At 54.1% G+C, this 22,106-nt stretch overlaps 1 protein-coding gene across 2 annotated transcripts in view; it reads left to right on the forward strand.

Moving 5' to 3' along the window:
* Nucleotides 1–316: 316 nt before the first annotated feature.
* The window catches only part of itga10 (integrin, alpha 10), an 81,788-nt gene continuing 59,998 nt past the window's right edge, over nt 317–22,106 (forward strand). Inside the window, exon 1 of one of the 2 annotated variants that reach the window (XR_010465744.1) lies at nt 317–1,207. Coding sequence is in view for 1 of the 2 variants with exons in the window: in XM_065027824.1 (XP_064883896.1) it covers nt 1,156–1,207 (52 nt within the window). In the remaining variant the exon portion in view is untranslated. The remainder of the gene's footprint in view (nt 1,208–22,106) is intronic. The other variant, XM_065027824.1, reaches the window with a different exon arrangement.

Here is a 22,106-nt window from a genome sequence, read left to right on the forward strand (position 1 = left end):
TTTATTGTTTATTTCACTTTTGTTTATTATCTATTTCACTTGTTTTGGCAATGTTAATATATGTTTCCCATGCCAATAAAGCCCTTAAATTGAATTGAGAGAAAGAAAGAGACAGAAATATAATTGAGAGAGATTTAATTGAGAGAGAGAAACAAAATGAATTGAGAGACAGAATGAGAGAGAACGAGAGATAAAGAAAGAGAAATAGAGATAAAGAGAGAGATAAAGAGAGAGAGAGAAAGTCGTTTGGGGTTTTCAAAATGCGAACCAGGCGCGCGCTGAGAGAGACGTCGATTTGAGGGACGCGCGAGGGAGGGAAGGTCTCCACGCGCTGGAATAAAAGCGCTATTGATTGTTGCTTTGGATTAAAACTCCACTATCCAGAGAGGGATACAATCGCTATAAATGAGGGAAAACGACGAAAAAGATGGATATAACCAACCAGAAGTGTGAAAATTGAAACAGAAAAGTTGTCAAGAAAACCCAAACATTGATTAACCTCCAACGTTTAGGTTGAAAGATGAATATGGGTACCTTCATCGGATAATGTTTGGAGAGTCGAGCCAGGAGGAACATTCAGCAATAGACAAGTAGACTATCTGACTGATAGTTAGGCCTATGGGTTTAACGAAACTAAATTGGACTTTTCTTCGGGACAGGTGTTGGTTTTGAGCTAGAATCAGTTGTTGAGTTGTTTTTGACTAGTTGTTTAGACGTTTGAGGTGTTAGTTGCGCACAGGTTAAGGTAATAATTTATGGCACATATTCAGACCCACAAATATTTAGATAGTTTAGGCTACTGTTTGTCAAAAATAAAATAAACCTAGAACAACCTCTGTTTAATTCATTAAAAAGCTGTCAACATATCGTTAAACCTGATAGTGGTTACAGCAGCAGACAATAACTAAGTAGTCTGTTTTTCCCTGAATAATATGTGAAGCAGGGTTGTCGGAAGCAACACAACACGGTTACATTACAACGCGCCCAAGCAATACCAGTGGAACTGTGTTTTTACGGTTTTCACGGATCCCTGGGGAACACATCGAGTTGAAAGACTCGTGCCGGAGCACTGAATTTAAACGAACTCTAGGGAAATTAAAGCCCAAATCCGGAACAGAAAGAGAGATAACACGAAGCCCTTCCATCCTTTACAACATGGAGCTGCACAAATACCTGCTACTCCTCAAGTTCATAGTTCTCCTCAAAGGTAAGTTTGTAACCAGTTGTCACGTTGTCTATCATCTCAACCTTTCTAGAGCTGTTTTTTTCTCACGAATACCTTTAAATCCTTGACCCCGACCATTACCCTTTACAAAGTCACTTCAATGACAGCATTTTGAAATTTTAAGTAGCCTATACAAACATGTTCATGAAAATTAGGCATTTTCTAGTTCGAGATTCATGTGTGTGTTCGTTATCCCAGTGGCATTGTAGGACCGACAACCTCTGCAGAGAAGTCTCTGGAACTTTATGGCACAGCCAGCTAATGCACCTACAGTACATCATAGGTCCTAGAACATAAACCCCGATCCTGTAAACCAGTTGAAAGACCTCTATAACCACTACAGTGTGCAGGGTCATTCTCTATGCTGAGACTTGGCCCAGCTATTTACTGTGTGGGCATACAGCTGTTTCCCTGGTCCCCCCTGCTGCTGCTCCCCTGTCCAATTGTATGATATGGTAATCAGGTTACCTACTGGAGCTCCCTCAGTGGACTCACTCCTTATCTTCAAACAACCATGAATAATGAATCATGTGTTATATTTATACACAATATGGCTTTTCTCCAGGTTTCAAAGCTCAAAGAACTTGAAGTTTAAGTGATTCACCGAAACAACTGCAGGCATCATTCTCTAAGGTACAAAGTCTGAGGCAGGGATATTCAGAAAGCTACATATAGCCTCCCTGTAGGCCTACATCATGTGAGAGATAATGCCCAGCCACTGCCATGGGGTCTAGACCTTTATGGCACAAGAGGTTTTCCACTTTCACCTCTAACCACAGGGTTACTGGTTCAAACTCCATTTTGACTGCCACATTAATCACTACACTGGTGGCAGAAGTGGGATTCTGCAGTCTGGCCTTTTTTGCCCTCCTGCAAGGTGTAACTGTACAGTATGGTAATTAACTTACATAGCTTCCTCAATGTGTAGGGCTTCTTCTCTCCTGCTGGTTGCTGGATCAAACCCCACCCCCTCCCCTGAATTGCTACACTGGTGCCAGTGGGAGGGTTAGAACTAAATTCTATCAGTAATATCCATCTCTCCAGAATTCACCTAGAAGCTCCAGTTATAGTAATACGGTATTTCCGTCAGACGAACCACACTCATTTTCACGCTTGTTAATGTCGACTACCCCACCTCCCAACCCCTGCATGTTACCTGTACCATAACACACCTCACTCACTGACTCCTGTTGGATGGCAGGAGAGGAGAGAAAATAAATACTATTATAGTTTCACCAGGAATGAGTGTTGACACAGTCGATAAGCAGGGAGTAAATTGCTACGTTAGTGAGTGGCCATGAAAATAATGAAGATATGCTATTATTAGACAGGGCATATTCACTCCTATGGTCTATTTATTGCCTACCTCCTCATGCCTGTTGCACACACTGTATATAGACTTTCTTTTTTCTACTGTTTACTCCATGTGTAACTCTGTGTTGTTGTCTGTGTCACACTGCTTTGCTTTATCTTGGCCAGGTCACAGTTGTAAATGAGAACTTGTTCTCGACTAGCCTACCTGGTTAAATAAAGGTGAAATAAAATGAATTTTTAAAAAAAGGGCAGAATCACGGTAATCTATTGCAAGGCATGATACAGTAAAGCTAGACCCTGTAAGATTTCTCCATCCCACTCTAGTAGAGCAAGTTGAGCTCCATGATGATCCTGGACTGTTCAGACGTATGTCCACAGTGTATAACACTGTAATAAGTAGGCAGTAGACATCTTACTTAAAGGTGGGGTGTTTAGAAGTAGCTTTTTGGATCTATGAATCCATACACTGAGTGTACAAAACATTAAGAACATCTGCTCTTTCCATGATAGACTGACCAGGTGAATCCAGGTGAAAGTTATGATCCCTTATTGATTTCACCTGTTAAATCCACTTCAATCAGTGCAGATGAAGGGGAGGCAGGTTAAGTAAGGATTTTTAGGCCTTGAGACAATTGAGACATGGATTGTGGATTGTGTATGTGTGCCATTCATAGTTTGAATGGGCAAGACAAAATATTTAAGTGCCTTTGAACAGGGTATGGTAGTAGGTGCCAGGCACACCGGTTTGAGTGTCAAGAACTGCAATGATGCTGGGGTTTTCACACTCAACATTTTTCTGTGTTTATCAATAATGTTCCACCACCCAAAGGACATCCAGCCAACTTGACACAACTGTGGGAAGCATTGGAGTCAACATGGGCCAGCATCCCTATGGAATGCATTCGACACCTTGTAGAGTCCAGGACCTGACGAATTGAGGCTTTTCTGAGGGCAAAGGGGGGTGCAACTCAATATTAGGAAGGTGTTCCTGTCTGAGTGGGAAGTGGGATCCCTGTATGATGTCAAAATGATCTGAGGGAGACCATGTACCAGTCCAGCACAACACAACACTGCTGTCTGTTCAGGCCATGTACAAGTCCAGCACAACACAACACTGCTGTCTGTTCACGCCATGTACCAGTCCAGCACAACACAACACTGCTGTCTGTTCAGGCCATGTACCAGTCCAGCACAACACAACACTGCTGTCTGTTCAGGCCATGTACAAGTCCAGCACAACACAACACTGCTGTCTGTTCAGGCCATGTACCAGTCCAGCACAACACAACACTGCTGTCTGTTCAGGCCATGTACCAGTCCAGTACAACACCATACTGCTGTCTGTTCAGGCCACGTCTGTCTCCTCCTGCTGATCCTGAGGAATGAATGAGGAAGGAATGCATTGAAGTCACCGTAGTCAGACGCTGTTTGTGGTTAGTCTGTACTACACTTCATTACCTGTTTGAGACATGCATGTATTGACTGTGTGTGTGTGATGTTGATGGTTTGAGCAGGCCTCCCCAGTGTGGTAACCAGGCATACCAGTACTGTTAGTTGCTCTGTTATGTTTTACTGAGATGTAGAACACAGGTGTGTGTATGGGGGGATAGCTGGGGAATTCCTTCTCTTCTCTCTCTCTCTCCTCTCCCCAGTCCTTCTCCTACACAATCTCTCTTCTCCCAGTCTCTCCTCTCCTATCCTCTTCCCAGTCCTTCTCCTACACACTTTCTCTTCTCCCAATGTCTCTTTCTGTTTCTCTCATTGGTCCCTCTCTCTTTCCCTCCCTCTTGCTGTCCATTATATCTCTTTCCTTCTCTGTCTTCCTTTCTCACTCCCACTCTCTTCCACCCCCATACCGCACTAGGGACAGATAGAGATGGGAACAGAACATGATGGAGGTGAGTCAGAGAGCAAGAGAAATGGAGGGGGGGGGGGGGGGGGGTAGAGCGAGAAGCCTTGTAATTCAATGAATACTAGAGAAACAGCCTACTGTGGTCATCATTGCACGGACTACCAGAGAGGACCAAAGTATAAGCCAAGAGGCCACTGCAGACATGTGAAGACAACAAGAGATGAAGAGGAGAGCAGATAAAGAAGTGGACAAGATAAAATGATGGGAGTGAGTGGTAGAAAGATTGGTAGATGGTATAAGTATAAAACGTGTGTGTGTGTGGGTGAGAGAGAGAGAAGCTGTGATAGAGAGACAGTGGTCCATTTGAAATGCCATAAATCAGAGCCATATGTAGTCTCCATACTTAACACACGTCTGTGGTCAGGCTGCCATTCATCTGTAACACACGTAACACTGTGCTGTCAACTCCACTGACCTGTCATCCCGAATACATACATCATTCAGTAGCAGTACACACAAACACACACACACACACACACATAGCAGCAAGAGCATTGCGAGCCGATAGTGTGGTTGAATAGAGAGAGGAATCTGAATGTGGACGGGGTTTGGCTGCATAAATGTTTACAGTCAGTTGTCATGACGATCCATGGTCAGACAGCCTGTGGTACAGACCCATATAAACCAGCTGAAAATGGGAGCGGAAGAGCAGGAGAGGAGGAGGGGAGGGTGGTTTGGTGGTGAGGGTGAAGAGCCGGGGAGGGGGTACAGGAGGATGTGGATGAAAATGGGATGATTTGAGTGGAGAGTGGAGAGTAGGGGGTTAAGGTGGCGGGAGTAGGAGAGAGGGGTGAAGGGGTCTTGGTGATGCGACGGACAGTCTTTGAAACATATGAGAGAGTGTGTGTGTGTGTGTGTGTGTGTGTGTGTGTGTGTGTGTGTGTGTGTGTGTGTGTGTGTGTGTGTGTGTGTGTGTGTGTGTGTGTGTGTGTGTGTGTGTGTGTGTGTGTGTGTGTGTGTATGTATGACTTTGTGTGTTGGTGTCAATGGGTGGGTGTAGCTTGTGCATGGAAGTCAGGCGCAGGAGAGCAGAGATGAGTGGACAAAACACTTTACTCAGGCAATTAGTAAAACAGGTCGCAACCGTGTCACGAAAACAAATGCCCAAAGAACAAGTGAGGCAGCACAAAGTACACACAAACAAGTACAAAGTACTTGCTGCCACAAAGCCCTACGCCTTGAATCCAGTATGGAGTGAACGGAATAAGCCGGGGCCCCCTCGATGTCCATAGGGGGCGGAGGAACCTCCCGCACCTCAGACTCCTGGAGCGAGCCAGCCACCACCGGCCTGAGAAGAGACAAATGGAACGAGGGGTTAATACGATAATCGGGGGAAAGTTGTAACCTGTAACTAACCTCGTTCAGTCTCCTCAGGACTTTATGGCCCCACAAACTGCGGCCCCAACTTACGGCAGGGCAAGCGGAGGGGCAGGTTTCGGGTCGAGAGCCATACCCGGTCCCCTGGTGCAAACACCGGGGCCTCACTGCAGTGACAGTCTGCGCTGGCTTTCTGGCGCAGCACGGCCTGCTGAAGGTGAACATGAGCGTCGTCCCATGTCGCCTCCGCGCGCCTGAAGCAGTCGTCCACCACAGAAGCCTCGATCTGACTCCGATTCCAAGGCGCCAGAAACAGCTGGTACCCCAGTACGCACTGGAATGGGGAGAGGTTAGTGGAGGAGTGGCAGAGCGAGTTCTGGGCCATCTCTGCCCAGGACACGATCGCCACCCACTCCCCCGGCCGGTCCTGGCAATAAGACCTCAGAAACTTGCCCACATCCTGGTTCACTCTCTCCACCTGCCCGTTACTCTCGGGGTGAAAACCAGAGGTAAGGCTGATCGAGACCCCCAGACGTTCCATGAATGCCCTCCAGACCTTCGAAGTGAACTGGGGACCCTGATCAGACACTATCCTCAGGCACCCCGTAGTGCCGGAAGACGTGCGTAAACAAGGCCTCCACAGTCTGTAGGGCCGTAGGGAGACCGGGCAGAGGGAGGAGACGGCAGGACTTAAAAAAACGGTCCACAACGACCAGGATCGTGGTTTTACCCTATGAGGGAGGAAGATCGGTAAGGAAATCCACCGACAGGTGCGACCACGGCCGTTGTGGAACGGGTAAGCCGGTTTCAATGCACCTAGTCTTGCGACCCGGGGACTTTTTAAAATGTTGTCATTTTCGTAATGGTCAAAATGAATTGAAGTCATTGTAAATGTACGAGGTTGTTTCTCTGTCCGAGAACCTTCTAGAGCCACATAACACACCACACACTATCGACCTGAATTCTAGAACAGGTTTCTAAAGTTTCAGAACTCTAGGTCTGACGGTTCTTTAATTGTTTGAACAAAGGTAACTATTGCATGTCTCTACGCACCACACTGTGTCCCTCTGTCCAAGCTGTGTGTGTGTATGTGAGTTTTTCTTGGAAATTTTATGGGAAAATGACTGATTTACAGTTCATAAGGGTTGCCTAATCGCACATATAAAGTTTTGGAAAGATCTGACTTTTTTAACCCTTCGCAACAGACCCTATGACACCAATTATGGAACTTTCGGTTGGCATAGGAAGCTAAAAGTAAACACATATCCTCATTGGGGTATGCTTTTACAGTCTATAAGTCTATACGTTAAGAACTGACTGATTTACACAGGGTTGAATTCACTATTTCTATCAAACATCAGGTAGGGTGATTTTAACCACTTCCGGTTGCTTCAGGAAGCTTAGAATCGACACAGGTAGACCTCATAGTGGCCTGATGGACTGTCATCGAAGACAGGTTCATAGGGCATTCATAACCCACATAGGCTTCAGGTTGACTTTAGAGGAGCAGGCAATGTATTCCTATGGGCAGAAAAGTCATTGTAATCTGTGAGATCAAAAAACACAGATTTACTGTTAAGGGTTAATGCCACACGGTCAAGGTTAGGCTTGCACAGATCGGGAGGACCTCAGGAATGTACCTGAGGTTGAATTGTGCTTCTCACCCTAACGGTTCTCTCACTGTCACCCAAAAGAAAATGACATTTAGGGCCAGGCTTCATTTTGGGCCTGCTTTTTTCACGGTCGCTGCACTCAGAGCGAGCTACGGTCAAGTGGGGCATCTCGTTGAACTCGGCACAGCCTAGAGATTATAGTAATACCATTGCAGGCTCTGAGAGTCTTTAAGCACCGCACTTTTCACTCCATCCTTGCTGTGTGTGTGTGTGTGTGTGTGTGTGTGTGTGTGTGTGTGTGTGTGTGTGTGTGTGTAAGAGAGCTTTTCTTTGACATCTGTTGGGAAAAATTACTGATTTACAGTTCATGAGGGTTGCTGAATCACACATATGAAGTTCAGACCTTTTTAACCCTTCAAAATAGCACCTATGACACCATTTTAAGGCACTTTCGGTTTACACAGGAAGCTGAAAGTGAACACATATCCTCATTGGGGTAGGCACTTATAGAATTTTGAGTTTTAAGTCTTTATGTTAAGAACTGACTTATTTACGGAGGGTTTAGTGAGTGTGTGTTATTTCAGAAAATCACAGAAAATCACAGAAATCTCACAGAGCTCCGAAGCACACTTTAAAAAGGTTCGTATGAACACGCTGCAACTGGATCTGTAACTTTTTTTTAAACAACCTATTTTTGAACATCACCAATTTGACATTGTACGATTTCTCTTAAATTACGATAGATAAATGGCTGGTTCTTTTTTTATTGACACCGTAGGTTCATTAACTTTGACATGAAGAATTATTGCTCTATTTTCATTTTTGACCTTTAATCCCAGAAAAATGTCCATAACTCAAAAAACGTTGAGGCCTAGACGCCATCTTGTTTGGGGCCAACTGCCCATTATGCCAAACCTATGCTCACCAAGTTTCGTCTTTGAAATCTTTTCCGTTTAGGAGATAAGGCCACGTCGTGATTGGTGATGTTTTGTACATTTGCAATATGATTCTATTCGCCCTCTTGTGGGATTTACCGGGAGAGTGGAAAAATGACCAAAATGTGAAAAATTTATTAAACAGAAACCGAAAGTCAGAGAGAGTTCGTTTGATGACTTCCTGGAAGATCCGGCCCTGCCGCACGGCCCGACGCCGTCCGCAAATTTGAGAAACGTTGTCAGACGTCTAGTAAGGGACCGTACATTTGCAATGTGGACTTTCTCACTAACCATATAGCAAATGTCAAAATGTTCCCTTAAGGTATGGAAGGAGACGGCCTGTTGGAAGAACAGGCATTTCTCAGCCTTGACGTACAGGTCATGTTCCAACAGTCGACCAAGCACCCTGCGCACCAGGGACACATGCTCGGCGCGTGTAGCGGAGTATATCAGAATGTTATCAATATACACCACTACACCCTGGCCGTGCAGGTCCCTGAAAATCTTGTCTACAAAGGCTCGGAAGACTGATGGAGCATTCATCAACCCGTACGGCATGACGAGGTACTCATAATGCCCTGAGGTAGTACTGAACACCGTCTTCCACTCATCTCCCTCCCAGATATGCACCAGGTTGAAAGCATTCCTGAGATCTAGTTTGGTAAAGAAGCGCGCCCCGTGCATTGACTCAATCGCTGTGGCTATGAGAGGTAGCGGGTAACTGTACCTCACAGTCATCTGGTTTAGGCCTCGATAGTCAATACACAGGCGCAGACCTTCCTCCTTCTTCACAAAAAATAAACTCGAGGAGGCGGGTGAAGTTGAGGACCGAATGTACCCCTGGCGCAGGGACTCAGAGACATATGTTTCCATAGCCGCCATCTCCGCCTGTGACAGGGGATACACGTGACTCCTGGGAAGTCCTGCGTCTACCAGGAGATTTATCGCACAATCCCACCCGTCGAAGGGGGGGGGGGGTAATTGAGTCGCCTTCTTTTTGGAGAAGGCGAGAGCCAAATCGGCATATTCGGGGGGAATGTGCGCATGGTGGAGACCTGGTCTGGACTTTCCACCGTAGTAGCACAATGGAAACTCCTAAACACCTCCCCGAGCACTCCCGCGACCACCCCGTGAGAGCCCTCCGTTGCCATGAAACCGTAGGGTCATGACAGGCTAACCAGTGCAGGCCTAGCACCACGGGAAACGCAGGAGAGTCAATGAGGAAGAGACTGATTCTCTCCTTGTGACCCCCCCTGCATCACCATGCTCAGAGGAGCGGTGGCCTCCCTAATCAACCCTGACCCTAATGATTGACTGTCTAAGGCTTGAACTGGGAAGGGCATAGCCACTGGAACAATGGAGATCCATAAACTATGGGTGAATGATCTGTCTATAAAATTCCCAGCCGCGCCTGAACCGACGAGTGCCTCATGCTGGGAATGCGGGGAAAACTCTGGGTGAGGGCTCTGGGTGAGAATGGTGCCGGCTCACCTGGGCTCACCCGGGGTGACGCCAGAGTGCCCTGCCTGCTGCCTCGACGCCCAGAGGAACCAACCTGGCACCGACCGGCAGTGTGACCTCTGCGGCCACAGATGGTACATGAGATGGAACCTCCTCCGGTCTCCCTGAGCGCAGCACCTCCCAGCTCCATGGGCATCGGAGCGGTGGTGCTGGGGGATGGAACCGACAGACCCCGCTCTGGATGTCCGCGGGTAGCCAGCAGGTTATCCAGCCGAATGGACAGGTCCACCAGCTGGTCAAGGTGAGGGTGGTGTCCCTGCAGGCCAACTCCTGACGGACGTCCTCGCGCAAACTGCAGTGATAGTAGTCGATCAGGGCCCTGTCGTTCCATCCTGCGCCGGTGTCCAGGGTTCGAAAGTCCATTGCGAACCCCTGGGCGCTCCTCATCTCCTGCCTCAGATGGAAGAGACATTCACCTGCCGCTCTACCCTCGGGCGGGTGGTCGCAAACTGCCCGGAAGCAGCAGGTGAAATCCTCAAAATGGTCCAGCGCCGCATCTCCTTCTCCCCACATGGCGTTGGCCCACTCCAGGGCTTTCCCCGAGAGGCAGTTGGTGGTTTTTGGTAGCGTGTGTTGTTCACCAGTCTGCTGGTGAGTTCTGCACTGTAAAAAAAGTCCAGTTGTTTCATCTAATTATTATGAAGTAACTGGTTCCACAGCCTTTTTAAGTTTAATTCACTTTTCAATCAAAGTGTTACCTGAAATGAACACTTTTAGTTGGCCCAAACTTAGCTCCAATTTACGCAAAATGATGTGCTTGCTCAAATTTTTGCATGTTCATTCAACTAGAAATAATTATTTGGGCATCTTAATTAAGAAGGTCTGTGCAACTGGTCTGTGTTACATTTAACATACAATGTTTTAAACTTACATGATTATTTTGTGCCTGTTCATTTATACAGTAATTCATATTCAACATGTCCTCAACTGGGGGTTGAACTCACAACCTTCTGGTTCACAGCATTCCATTTTCCTGCTCCTCCACCATGTCTGTGTCAGTGATCAGTTAACCTGACTACTCTCTCATCATTGATTTGAGTTACTTATTTCAGTAATAGTCTAATGTTGGCCTGCATAGTACTCATTTTTATGTTTCTCCTTAGTCGCTATGATAATAAAATAATTTTACTTGAGTACTTTTAACAGAGCTGAGATTTACTTTGAAGTGCAAAGTGTAGCAATACAGATGAACTCAGTAATTGACATAGACACGGTGACATAGCAGGAAGCTTTGTGTCCTCAGTCCCAAGAGGTTGAGAGTTCAAAGTCCTGATGAGGATGTGTTGAATAATCATTTCTGTAGAAATGTAATCATGTGTGTCAGTTGAAAATATTTTATATGAAGGTGTAACTAGTTTCAAAGCCTTTTTTAGTTAAGTCCAAATAATAATATCTAGATGAATGAACATGTGAGGTAAGTTGAGCAAACACATCATTTTAAGTTGACTACATTTTTGTGTACATTTTCAGAAGTTGGAGCTATGTTTTGGCCAACAAAAAATGTTAAGATCAGGTAACACCTTGATCGAAAAGTTGAGTAAACTTAAAAAGGCTGTAGAACCAGTTACTTAAAGATACACTGTGCAGAAATCGCTCCGCCATTGCCTGGTTGCAAACATTCTAATAGTTTGCCCAATTTCGGTTTGTGACAAAACAAGCAAGTATTGTGTAGAGAATCATTCTACCATCCATAACCAAAAATATTGCATTTTCAGCTGTTTGAAGCCGGTGTACATAACAAAATAAAAGATGCTAAAACGAAACTTAAGAAGGGTAAGTATAGAAATAGACCACATAGAACACATCTACTGCTTTTTAGACTTGCTTACAATGAGAATGACAGATCTATAACTCACATCTATAACTGTTACTTGTTGGTCGGGCCACCCAACAAGTAGCTATAAGCATTTTTTTATAGTGTGTTGGTTAGGCCTGTATGTACCCTATGTTTGGGGTTCTAGCCTGGGTTAGGCCTGTATGTACCGTATGCTTGGGGTTCTAGCCTGGGTTAGGCCTGTATGTACCCTATGTTTGGGGTTCTAGCCTTGGTTAGGTCTGTATGTACCCTATGTTTGGGGTTCTAGCCTGGGTAACTGTTCAGTCTGTATCTCCATTGTGTTTATATGCATTACAGTTGGGGGTGTTTGCTAAAGTGTTCTGATGTCTGTGAGTCTATTTTAGTGTGGCACTCCACAGGTCTGCTCTCTTTAAATTACATCATCATAAAGAGTGTAGTGTGGCTTTTATTTTGAAAGTTGGCCTGTGTGTTTCCATGTCTGTTTTCTCAGTCACACACCTCCCCTGGGCGAGTCAATGAACTATCCTTCTTCCATTCCTTTGCTTGCACCGTCGCTCTACCTCTTTCTCTCGTTCATCTGTACCTCTTGCTTTCCCTCTACCCTCTCTCTCTCTCTCTCTCTCTCTCTCTCTCTCTCTCTCTCTCTCTCTCTCTGTGTCTGTATAAAGGGCAGGTTTGTATGGTATAACAGGGAGCTACTATACTACATAGTTTTTATAACCCACAACCCCCCCCCCCCTCTCCCATCTCACCCTCTCCTTTCCCCCCATAAACTGAACTCCCTTTTTAAAAGGTCATCTTTGGTCAGTCTGTTTATTCTTCTCCCCTCCCCCATCTCAATTCAATTCAATTTAAGGGCTTCATTGGAATAGGAAACATATGTTTACATTGCCAAAACAATGTAAACTCTCTCGCTCCCTCTGTCTTTCACTCTCTTAATTTCCCTCACCCCCAACCCCTCTCTCTAACCCCCTCTCTCCCCACAAACCCCTCTCTCCTCACAACCTCCCCTTTCCTCACATCCCCCTCTCTCCTCCACGACCCCTCTCTCATCACAACCCCCTCTCTCCTCACAACCCCCTCTCTACTCACAACCCTCCCCCTCCTCACAACCCTCTCCCTCCTTACAACCCCCCTCCCCACAACCCCAGGCCCTCTCTCGTGTCAACCCCAGCACCTCTCTCCCCACAACCCTCTCCCTCCTTACATCCCCCCTCCTCACAACCCCAGCCCCTCTCTCCTGACATCCCCAGCCCCCTTTCCTCACATCCCCAGCCCCTCTCTCCTCACATCCCCAGCCCCCTCTCCCACAACCCCAGCCCCTCTCTCCTCACACCCCCAGCCCCCTTTCCTCTCATCCCCAGCACCCCTCTCCTCACATCCCAGCCCCTCTCTCCTCACATCCCCAGCCCCTCTCTCCTCACAACCCCAGCCCCTCTCTCCTCCCACAACCCCAGCCCCTCTCTCCTCACATCCCCAGCCCCTCTCTCCTCACATCCCCAGCCCCTCTCTCCTCACATCCCCAGCCCTTCTCTCCTCACATCCCCAGCCCCTCTCTCCTCACATCCCCAGCCCCTCTCCTCACATCCCCAGCCCCCTCTCCTCCAACCCCAGCCCCCTCTCCTCACATCCCCAGCCCCTTTTCCTCACATCCCCAGCCCCTTTTTCCATCCCCAGCCCCTTTCCTCACATCCCCAGCCCATCTCTCACAACCCCAGCCCCTCTCTCCTCACATCCCCAGCCCCTCTTCCTCACATCCCCAGCCCTCTCTCCTCACATCCCAGCCCCCTCTCCTCACATCCCCAGCCCCTCTCTCCTCACATCCCCAGCCCCTCTCTCCTCACATCCCCAGCCCCTCTCCTCCACATCCCCAGCCCCTCTCTCCTCACATCCCCAGCCCCCTCTCCCTCACATCCCCAGCCCCCTCTCCTCACATCCCCAGCCCCTCTCTCTCCTCACATCCCCAGCCCCCTCTCCTCACATCCCCAGCCCCTCTCCTCACATCCCCAGCCCCCTCTCCTCCCCAGCCCCACCCCCCTCTCTCCTCACATCCCCAGCCCCTCTCTCCTCACATCCCCAGCCCCTCTCTCCTCCATCCCCAGCCCTCTCTCCTCACATCCCCAGCCCCTCTCTCCTCACATCCCCAGCCCCTCTCTCCTCACATCCCCAGCCCCTCTCTCCTCACATCCCCAGCCCCTCTCCTCACATCCCCAGCCCCTCTCTCTCTCCTCACAACCCCAGCCCCTCTCTCCTCTCTCCTCACAACCCCAGCCCCTCTCTCCTCCCTCACAACCCAGCCCCTCTCTCCTCTCCTCACAACCCCAGCCCCTCTCCTCCTCACAACCCCAGCCCCTCTCTCTCTCTCCTCCAACCCCAGCCCCTCTCTCCTCTCTCCTCACAACCCCAGCCCCTCTCTCCTCACAACCCCAGCCCCTCTCTCCTCTCTCCTCACAACCCCAGCCCCCCTCACAACCCCAGCCCCTCTCTCCTCACAACCCCAGCCCTCTCTCCTCACAACCCCAGCCCCTCTCTCCTCCCACAACCCCAGCCCCTCTCTCCTCACAACCCCAGCCCCTCTCTCCCTCACAACCCCAGCCCCTCTCTCCTCACAACCCCAGCCCCTCTCTCCTCCCCAGCCCCTCTCCTCACAACCCCAGCCCCTCTCTCCTCACAACCCCAGCCCCTCTCTCTCACAACCCCAGCCCCTCTCTCCTCACAACCCCAGCCCCTCTCTCCCTCACAACCCCAGCCCCTCTCCCCACAACCCCAGCCCTCTCTCTCCTCACAACCCCAGCCCCTCTCTCCTCTCCCCCAACCCCAGCCCCTCTCTCCTCTCTCCTCACAACCCCCCTCTCTCTCTCACAACCCCAGCCCCTCTCTCCCCACAACCCCAGCCCCTCCTCCTCTCTCCTCACAACCCCAGCCCTCTCTCCTCACAACCCCAGCCCCTCTCTCCTCACAACCCCAGCCCCTCTCTCCTCCACAACCCCAGCCCCTCTCCCCTCTCTCCCTCTCACAACCCCAGCCCCTCTCTCCTCACAACCCCAGCCCCTCTCCTCTCTCCTCACAACCCCAGCCCCTCTCTCCTCTCTCCTCACAACCCCAGCCCCTCTCTCCTCCTCACAACCCCAGCCCCTCTCTCCTCACAACCCCAGCCCCTCTCTCCTCACAACCCCAGCCCTCTTTCCTCCTCAACCCCAGCCCCTCTCTCCTCACAACCCCAGCCCTCTCTCCTCACAACCCCAGCCCCTCTCTCCTCTCCCCAGCCCCTCTCTCCTCAACCCCAGCCCCTCTCTCCTCACAACCCCAGCCCCCTCCTCTCCCCAGCCCTCTCTCCTCACAACCCTGTCCCCTCTCTCTCACAACCCCAGCCCCTCTCTCCTCACAACCCCAGCCCTCTCTCCTCACAACCCCAGCCCCTCTCTCCCTCTCAACCCCAGCCCCTCTCTCACAACCCCAGCCCCTCTCTCCTCACATCCCCAGCCCCTCTCTCCTCACATCCCCAGCCCTCTCTCCTCACAACCCCAGCCCCTCTCTCCTCCTCACAACCCCAGCCCTCTCCCAGCTCCCCTCCCTCTCTCCTCACAACCCCAGCCCCTCTCTCCTCTCTCCTCACAACCCCAGCCCCTCTCTCCTCCACAACCCCAGCCCCTCTCTCCTCACAACCCCAGCCCCTCTCTCTCTCACAACCCCAGCCCCTCTCTCCTCTCTCCTCATCCCCAGCCCCCTCAGCCCCAGCCTCTCTCCCTCAAACCCCAGCCCCTCTCCTCACAACCCCAGCCCCTCTCTCCTCTCTCACAAACCCCAGCCCCTCTCTCCTCTCTCACAACCCCAGCCCCTCTCTCCTCACAACCCCAGCCCCTCTCTCCTCACAACCCCAGCCCCTCTCTCTCTCACAGCCCCAGCCCCTCTCTCCTCACAGCCCCAGCCCCTCTCTCCTCACAACCCCAGCCCCTCTCTCCTCACAACCCCAGCCCCTCTCCTCACAACCCCAGCCCCTCTCTCCTCACAACCCCAGCCCTCTCTCTCCTCACAACCCCAGCCCCTCTCTCCTCACAACCCCAGCCCCCTCTTTCCTCTCCTCACAACCCCAGCCCCTCTCTCCTCACAACCCCAGCCCTCTCTCCTCCTCACAACCCCAGCCCCTCCTCTCTCCCTCACAACCCCAGCCCCTCTCTCCTCACAACCCCAGCCCCTCTCCTCCTCACAACCCCAGCCCCCTCTCCTCACAACCCCAGCCCCTCTCTCTCTCTCTCCTCTCTCCTCCCCAGCCCCAGCCCCTCTCTCCTCACAACCCCAGCCCCTCTCTCCTCTCTCCTCACAACCCCCAGCCCCTCTCTCCTCCTCACAACCCCAGCCCCTCTCTCCCTCTCTCCTCTCTCCTCACAACCCCAGCCCCTCTCTCCCTCACAACCCCAGCCCCTCTCTCCCCTCCAACCCCAGCCCCTCTCTCCCCTCACAACCCCAGCCCCTCTCTCCTCACAACCCCAGCCCCTCTCTCCCCACAACCCCAGCCCCTCTCTCCTCACAACCCCAGCCCCTCTCTCCTCACAACCCCAGCCCCTCTCTCCTCCTCAACCCAGCCCTCTCTCCTCACAACCCCAGCCCTCTCTCCTCACAACCCCAGCCCCTCTCTCCTCCTCCCCTCACAACCCCTCTCAGCCCCTCTCTCCTCACAACCCCAGCCCCTCTCTCCTCTCACAACCCCAGCCCCTCTCTCTCCTCACAACCCCAGCCCCTCTCTCCTCTCTCCTCACAACCCCAGCCCCTCTCTCCTCACATCCCCAGCCCCTCTCTCCTCTCTCTCCCCCAGCCCTCTCTCTCCTCACAACCCCAGCCCCTCTCTCTCTCACAACCCCAGCCCCTCTCTCCTCACAACCCCAGCCCTCTCTCTCTCCTCACAACCCCAGCCCCTCTCTCCTCACAACCCCAGCCCTCTCTCTCTCTCCTCACAACCCCAGCCCCTCTCTCCTCACAACCCCAGCCCCTCTCTCCTCACAACCCCAGCCCCTCTCTCCTCTCTCACAACCCCAGCCCCTCTCTCTCACAACCCCAGCCCCTCTCTCCTCACAACCCCAGCCCCTCTCTCCTCACAACCCCAGCCCCTCTCTCCTCACAACCCCAGCCCCTCTCTCCTCACAACCCCAGCCCCTCTCTCCTCACAACCCCAGCCCCTCTCTCCTCACAACCCCAGCCCCTCTCCTCACAACCCCAGCCCCTCTCTCCTCACAACCCCAGCCCCTCTCTCCTCACAACCCCAGCCCTCTCTCCCTCACAACCCCAGCCCCTCTCTCCTCACATCCCCAGCCCCTCTCTCCTCCCACAACCCCAGCCCCTCTCCTCTCCTCACAACCCCAGCCCCTCTCTCCTCTCTCCTCACAACCCCAGCCCCTCTCTCCTCTCTCAACCCCAGCCCTCTCTCCTCTCTCTCTCACAACCCCAGCCCCTCTCTCCTCACAACCCCAGCCTCCTCTCCTCACAACCCCAGCCCCTCTCTCTCTCTCCTCACAACCCCAGCCCTCTCTCCCTCTCTCCTCACAACCCCAGCCCCTCCTCCTCCTCACAACCCCAGCCCCTCTCTCCTCTCTCTCACAACCCCAGCCCCTCTCTCCTCACAACCCCAGCCCCTCTCTCCTCATAACCCCAGCCCCTCTCTCCTCACAACCCCAGCCCCTCTCTCCTCCACAACCCCAGCCCCTCTCTCCTCACAACCCCAGCCCCTCTCTCCTCACAACCCCAGCCCCTCTCTCCTCACAGCCCCAGCCCCTCTCTCCTCACAACCCCAGCCCCTCTCTCCTCACAACCCCAGCCCCTCTCTCCACAACCCCAGCCCCTCTCTCTCACAACCCCAGCCCCTCTCTCCTCACAGCCCCAGCCCTCTCTCTCCTCACAACCCCAGCCCCTCTCTCCCTCACAACCCCAGCCCTCTCTCCTCACATCCTCCTCAGCCCCTCTCTCCTCACAACCCCAGCCCCTCTCTCCTCACAACCCCAGCCCTCTCTCTCACAACCCCAGCCCCTCTCTCCTCACAACCCCAGCCCCTCTCTCTCACAACCCCAGCCCCTCTCTCCTCTCTCAGCCCCTCTCTCCTCCAGCCCTCTCTCTCTCTCTCACAACCCCAGCCCCTCTCTCCTCACAACCCCAGCCCCTCTCTCCTCACAACCCCAGCCCCTCTCTCCTCACAACCCCAGCCCCTCTCTCTCTCCTCCACAACCCCAGCCCCTCTCTCCTCACAACCCCAGCCCCTCTCTCTCTCTCAACCCCAGCCCCTCAACCCCAGCCCCTCTCTCCTCACAACCCCAGCCCTCTCTCTCACAACCCCAGCCCCTCTCTCCTCACAACCCCAGCCCCTCCTCTCTCTCTCACAACCCCAGCCCCTCTCTCCTCACAACCCCAGCCCCTCTCTCCTCACAACCCCAGCCCCTCTCTCCCTCACAACCCCAGCCCCTCTCCTCACAACCCCAGCCCCTCTCTCCCCAGCCCCTCCTCACAACCCCAGCCCCTCTCTCCTCACAACCCCAGCCCCTCTCTCCTCACAGCCCCAGCCCCTCTCTCCCTCACAACCCCAGCCCCTCTCTCCTCACATCCCCAGCCCCTCTCTCCTCACAACCCCAGCCCCTCACATCCCCAGCCCCTCTCTCTCACAACCCCAGCCCCTCTCCTCTCTCACAACCCCAGCCCCTCTCTCTCCTCACAACCCCAGCCCCTCTCTCCTCTCTCCTCACAACCCCAGCCCCTCTCTCCTCTCTCCTCACAACCCCAGCCCCTCTCCTCTCTCCTCAACCCCAGCCCCTCTCTCTCTCTCTCTCACAACCCCAGCCCCTCTCAGCAACCCCTCCCCTCTCTCCTCACAACCCCAGCCCCTCTCTCCTCTCAACCCCAGCCCTCTCTCCTCACAACCCCAGCCCCTCTCTCCTCACAACCCCAGCCCCTCTCTCCTCTCCCAGCCCCTCTCTCCTCACAACCCCAGCCCCTCTCTCCTCACAACCCCAGCCCCTCTCTCCCACAACCCCAGCCCCTCTCTCCTCTCTCCTCACAACCCCAGCCCCTCTCTCCTCACAACCCCAGCCCCTCTCTCCTCACAACCCCAGCCCCTCTCTCCTCACAACCCCAGCCCTCTCTCTCACAACCCCAGCCCCTCTCTCCTCACAGCCCCAGCCCCTCTCTCCTCTCTCCTCACAGCCCCAGCCCCTCTCTCCTCACAACCCCAGCCCCTCTCTCCTCACAACCCCAGCCCCTCTCTCCTCTCTCCTCACAACCCCAGCCCCTCTCTCCCACAACCCCAGCCCCTCTCTCCTCACAACCCCAGCCCCTCTCTCCTCACAACCCCAGCCCCTCTCTCCTCTCTCCTCACAACCCCCAGCCCTCTCTCCTCACAACCCCAGCCTCCTCTCTCCTCACAACCCCAGCCCCTCTCTCCTCACAACCCCAGCCCCTCTCCCTCACAACCCCAGCCCCTCTCTCCTCTCTCCCTCACAACCCCAGCCCCTCTCTCCTCACAACCCCAGCCCCTCTCTCTCCTCACAACCCCAGCCCCTCTCTCCTCTCTCCTCACAACCCCAGCCCCTCTCTCCTCTCTCCTCACAACCCCAGCCCCTCTCTCTCCTCACCCCAGCCCCTCTCTCTCTCACAACCCCAGCCCCTCTCTCCTCACAACCCCAGCCCTCTCTCCTCACAACCCCAGCCCCTCTCTCTCCTCACAACCCCAGCCCCTCTCTCCTCACAACCCCAGCCCCTCTCCTCTCTCCTCCCCCAGCCCCTCTCTCCTCACAACCCCAGCCCCTCTCTCCTCTCACAGCCCCAGCCTCTCTCTCTCCTCACAACCCCAGCCCCTCCTCCCTCCCCTCACAACCCCAGCCCCTCTCTCCCTCACAACCCCAGCCCCTCTCTCCTCACAACCCCAGCCCCTCTCTCCTCACAACCCCAGCCCTCTCTCTCTCACAACCCCAGCCCCTCTCTCCCTCAACCCCAGCCCCTCTCTCCTCACAACCCCAGCCCCTCTCTCCTCACAACCCCAGCCCCTCTCTCCTCACAACCCCAGCCCCTCTCTCCTCACAACCCCAGCCCCTCTCCTCACAACCCCAGCCCCTCTCCTCTCCTCACAACCCCAGCCCCTCTCTCCCCTCACAACCCCAGCCCCTCTCTCTCACAACCCCAGCCCTCTCTCCTCCACAACCCCAGCCCCTCTCTCTCACAACCCCAGCCCCTCTCTCCTCTATCCTCACAACCCCAGCCCCTCTCTCCTCTCTCTCCTCACAACCCCAGCCCCTCTCTCCTCTCTCCTCACAACCCCAGCCCCTCTCTCCTCTCTCCTCACAACCCCAGCCCCTCTCTCCTCACAACCCCAGCCCCTCTCTCCTCACAACCCCAGCCCCTCTCCTCTCCCTCTCTCTCCTCCTCTATCCCCAGCCCCTCCTCTCTCAGCTCCCAGCCCTCTCTCCTCACAACCCCAGCCCCTCTCTCCTCTCAACCCCAGCCCCTCTCTCCCAGCCCCTCTCTCTCCACAGCCCCAGCCCCTCTCTCTCTCCTCACAGCCCCAGCCCCTCTCCTCACAACCCCAGCCCCTCTCTCCTCACAACCCCAGCCCCTCTCTCCTCACAACCCCAGCCCCTCTCTCCTCACAACCCCAGCCCCTCTCTCCTCACAACCCCAGCCCCTCTCTCCCTCACAACCCCAGCCCTCTCTCTCCAACCCACAGCCCCTCTCCTCAGCCCCAGCCCCTCTCTCCTCACAACCCCAGCCCCTCTCTCCTCTCCTCACAACCCCAGCCCCTCTCTCTCCTCACATCCCCAGCCCTCTCTCCTCACCCCACCCCAGCCCCCTCTCTCCTCACAACCCCAGCCCCTCTCTCCTCACAACCCCAGCCCCTCTCCTCACAACCCCAGCCCCTCTCTCCTCTCTCCTCACAACCCCAGCCCCTCTCCTCTCCCTCACAACCCCAGCCCCTCTCTCTCCCTCCACAACCCCAGCCCCTCTCTCCTCACAACCCCAGCCCCTCTCCTCCTCACAACCCCAGCCCCTCTCCTCTCCTCAAACCCCAGCCCCTCTCTCCTCTCTCCTCACAACCCCAGCCCCTCTCTCTCCAACCCAGCCCCTCTCCTCACAACCCCAGCCCTCTCTCCTCACAACCCCAGCCCCTCTCTCTCCTCACAACCCCAGCCCCTCTCTCCTCACAGCCCCAGCCCTCTCTCCTCACAACCCCAGCCCCTCTCTCCTCACAACCCCAGCCCCTCTCTCCTCACAGCCCCAGCCCTCTCTCCTCACAACCCCAGCCCCTCTCTCCTCCACAACCCCAGCCCCTCTCTCCTCACAACCCCAGCCCCTCTCTCCCCTCACAACCCCAGCCCCTCTCTCCTCCTCACAACCCCAGCCCCTCTCTCCTCTCACAACCCCAGCCCCTCTCTCCTCACAACCCCAGCCCCTCTCTCCTCACAACCCCAGCCCCTCTCTCTCTCACAACCCCAGCCCCTCTCTCCTCTCTCCTCACAACCCCAGCCCCTCTCTCCTCACAACCCCAGCCCCTCTCTCCTCTCCTCACAACCCCAGCCCTCTCTCCTCTCTCCTCACAACCCCAGCCCCTCTCTCCTCACATCCCCAGCTCTCCCTCACAACCCCAGCCCCTCTCTCTCCACAACCCCAGCCCCTCTCTCCCTCACAACCCCAGCCCCTCTCCTCACAACCCCAGCCCCTCTCTCCTCACAACCCCAGCCCCTCTCTCCTCTCCTCACAACCCCAGCCCCTCTCTCCTCTCACAACCTCAGCAGCCCCAGCCCCTCTCCTCTCTCCACAACCCCAGCCCCTCTCTCCTCACAACCCCAGCCCCTCTCTCCTCACAACCCCAGCCCCTCTCTCCTCACAACCCCAGCCCCTCTCTCCTCACAACCCCAGCCCCTCTCTCCTCACAACCCCAGCCCCTCTCTCCTCACAAGCCCCTCTCTCCTCAGCCCCTCTCTCCTCCTCACAACCCCAGCCCCTCTCTCCTCACAGCCCCAGCCCTCTCTCCTCACAACCCCAGCCCCTCTCTCCTCCCACAACCCCAGCCCCTCTCTCCTCACAACCCCAGCCCCTCTCTCCCTCACAACCCCAGCCCCTCTCTCCTCTCTCCTCACAACCCCAGCCCCTCTCTCCTCACAACCCCAGCCCCTCTCTCCTCACAACCCCAGCCCCTCTCTCCTCTCTCCTCACAACCCCAGCCCCTCTCTCCTCACAACCCCAGCCCCTCTCTCCTCTCTCTCCTCACAACCCCAGCCCCTCCCCAGCCCCTCTCCTCACAACCCCAGCCCTCTCTCCTCACAACCCCAGCCCCTCTCTCCTCACAGCCCCAGCCCCTCTCTCCTCACAACCCCAGCCCCTCTCTCCTCTCTCCTCACAACCCCAGCCCCTCTCTCCTCACAACTCCAGCCCCTCTCTCCTCACAACCCCAGCCCCCTCTCCTCCTCACAACCCCAGCCCCTCTCTCCTCCTCCTCTCC

This window comes from Oncorhynchus nerka, linkage group LG14 (assembly GCF_034236695.1).
Source record: "Oncorhynchus nerka isolate Pitt River linkage group LG14, Oner_Uvic_2.0, whole genome shotgun sequence".
Lineage (NCBI taxonomy): Eukaryota > Metazoa > Chordata > Actinopteri > Salmoniformes > Salmonidae > Oncorhynchus > Oncorhynchus nerka.